The sequence below is a fragment of the Sinocyclocheilus anshuiensis genome, unplaced genomic scaffold (assembly GCF_001515605.1).
Source record: "Sinocyclocheilus anshuiensis isolate Anshui unplaced genomic scaffold, SAMN03320099.WGS_v1.1 scaffold709, whole genome shotgun sequence".
Classification (NCBI taxonomy): Eukaryota; Metazoa; Chordata; class Actinopteri; order Cypriniformes; family Cyprinidae; genus Sinocyclocheilus; species Sinocyclocheilus anshuiensis.
In genome coordinates, this window is record NW_015540926.1 from 377201 (window position 1) to 378160 (window position 960).

At 28.5% G+C, this 960-nt stretch overlaps 1 protein-coding gene across 1 annotated transcript in view; it reads right to left on the bottom strand.

The window, feature by feature from the left end:
* Positions 1–960, bottom strand: part of cfap46 (cilia and flagella associated protein 46) — a 121109-nt gene that overhangs the window by 80542 nt on the left and 39607 nt on the right. Inside the window, 1 exon segment of the mRNA XM_016487318.1 lies at positions 10–157. Coding sequence (XP_016342804.1) covers positions 10–157 — 148 coding nt within the window.

The following is a 960-nucleotide window of genomic DNA, read 5'->3' on the forward strand; positions in this document are numbered from 1 at the left end:
CCCTCGCACTTTCTTTGTCTTTTCAGCTGGCATCATCTTCTCGCCTCCCTTCCCAGCGTCCTGCGACTCCTGATCGGCACGAACAGACATCCCACACCACGGCTGGATGAGCCCCTGAGCCACAGCGTCACAGAGCATCCCCAGAAGAACCACCTCCCTGGACACAACACAGCACAGACATGATCCAGCTAGAAAATACATCTAAATATATATATGTAATTACAGAATGATTCAATAAAATATTCAAATATTTTTATTATAAAATAAAACAACATCCAAAATATATTTTTTTTAATTATAGCATAATTAATAATATTAACAGTGCTAATAATAAATAAATAACATATTAAAATAATAAACTAATCAAATAATATCAAATTATTAAATATTAAAATAAAATAATATAAATAATATAACTACAATAACTAAAATAAAACGAAAAAGTAGACAATTATAGAATTATAGTATAATAACTAATAAAAAATTAAATAAAAATATGTATTAAAATATAACCGTAATAATTTTATAATGAATGCACCTTTCTGACAATACAGTATACAGCTTTAAAATATGTAATTGGCTACAAATTGGTCGTTATGAAATCCATCTTTTTTTCTTTAACTTCTCATTCAGTAGAAGAGTTGTGAAAATGGTCAGATATATCCATACTTTGGAAACTTTTTATAAAGCAGTGTTCTTATCCTTAACTAAAACTGAGACTAAAAGTATTACAAATAATTGTCTGTAATTCAGTTGAAGCTGAAATAGAATAAAATAATAAAATAAAATAATAAAATTTAATAAAATTGAATTTAATTTAATAAAATTTAAATAAATAAAAAACTCTCCTCAACAAGCCATGATTTGAAGAATCATTCATGTTTGGAGCACAAATGCTGCATGCTGACACACACAAACACACAAACACGCGCACTCATGCACACACTCACACACACACAC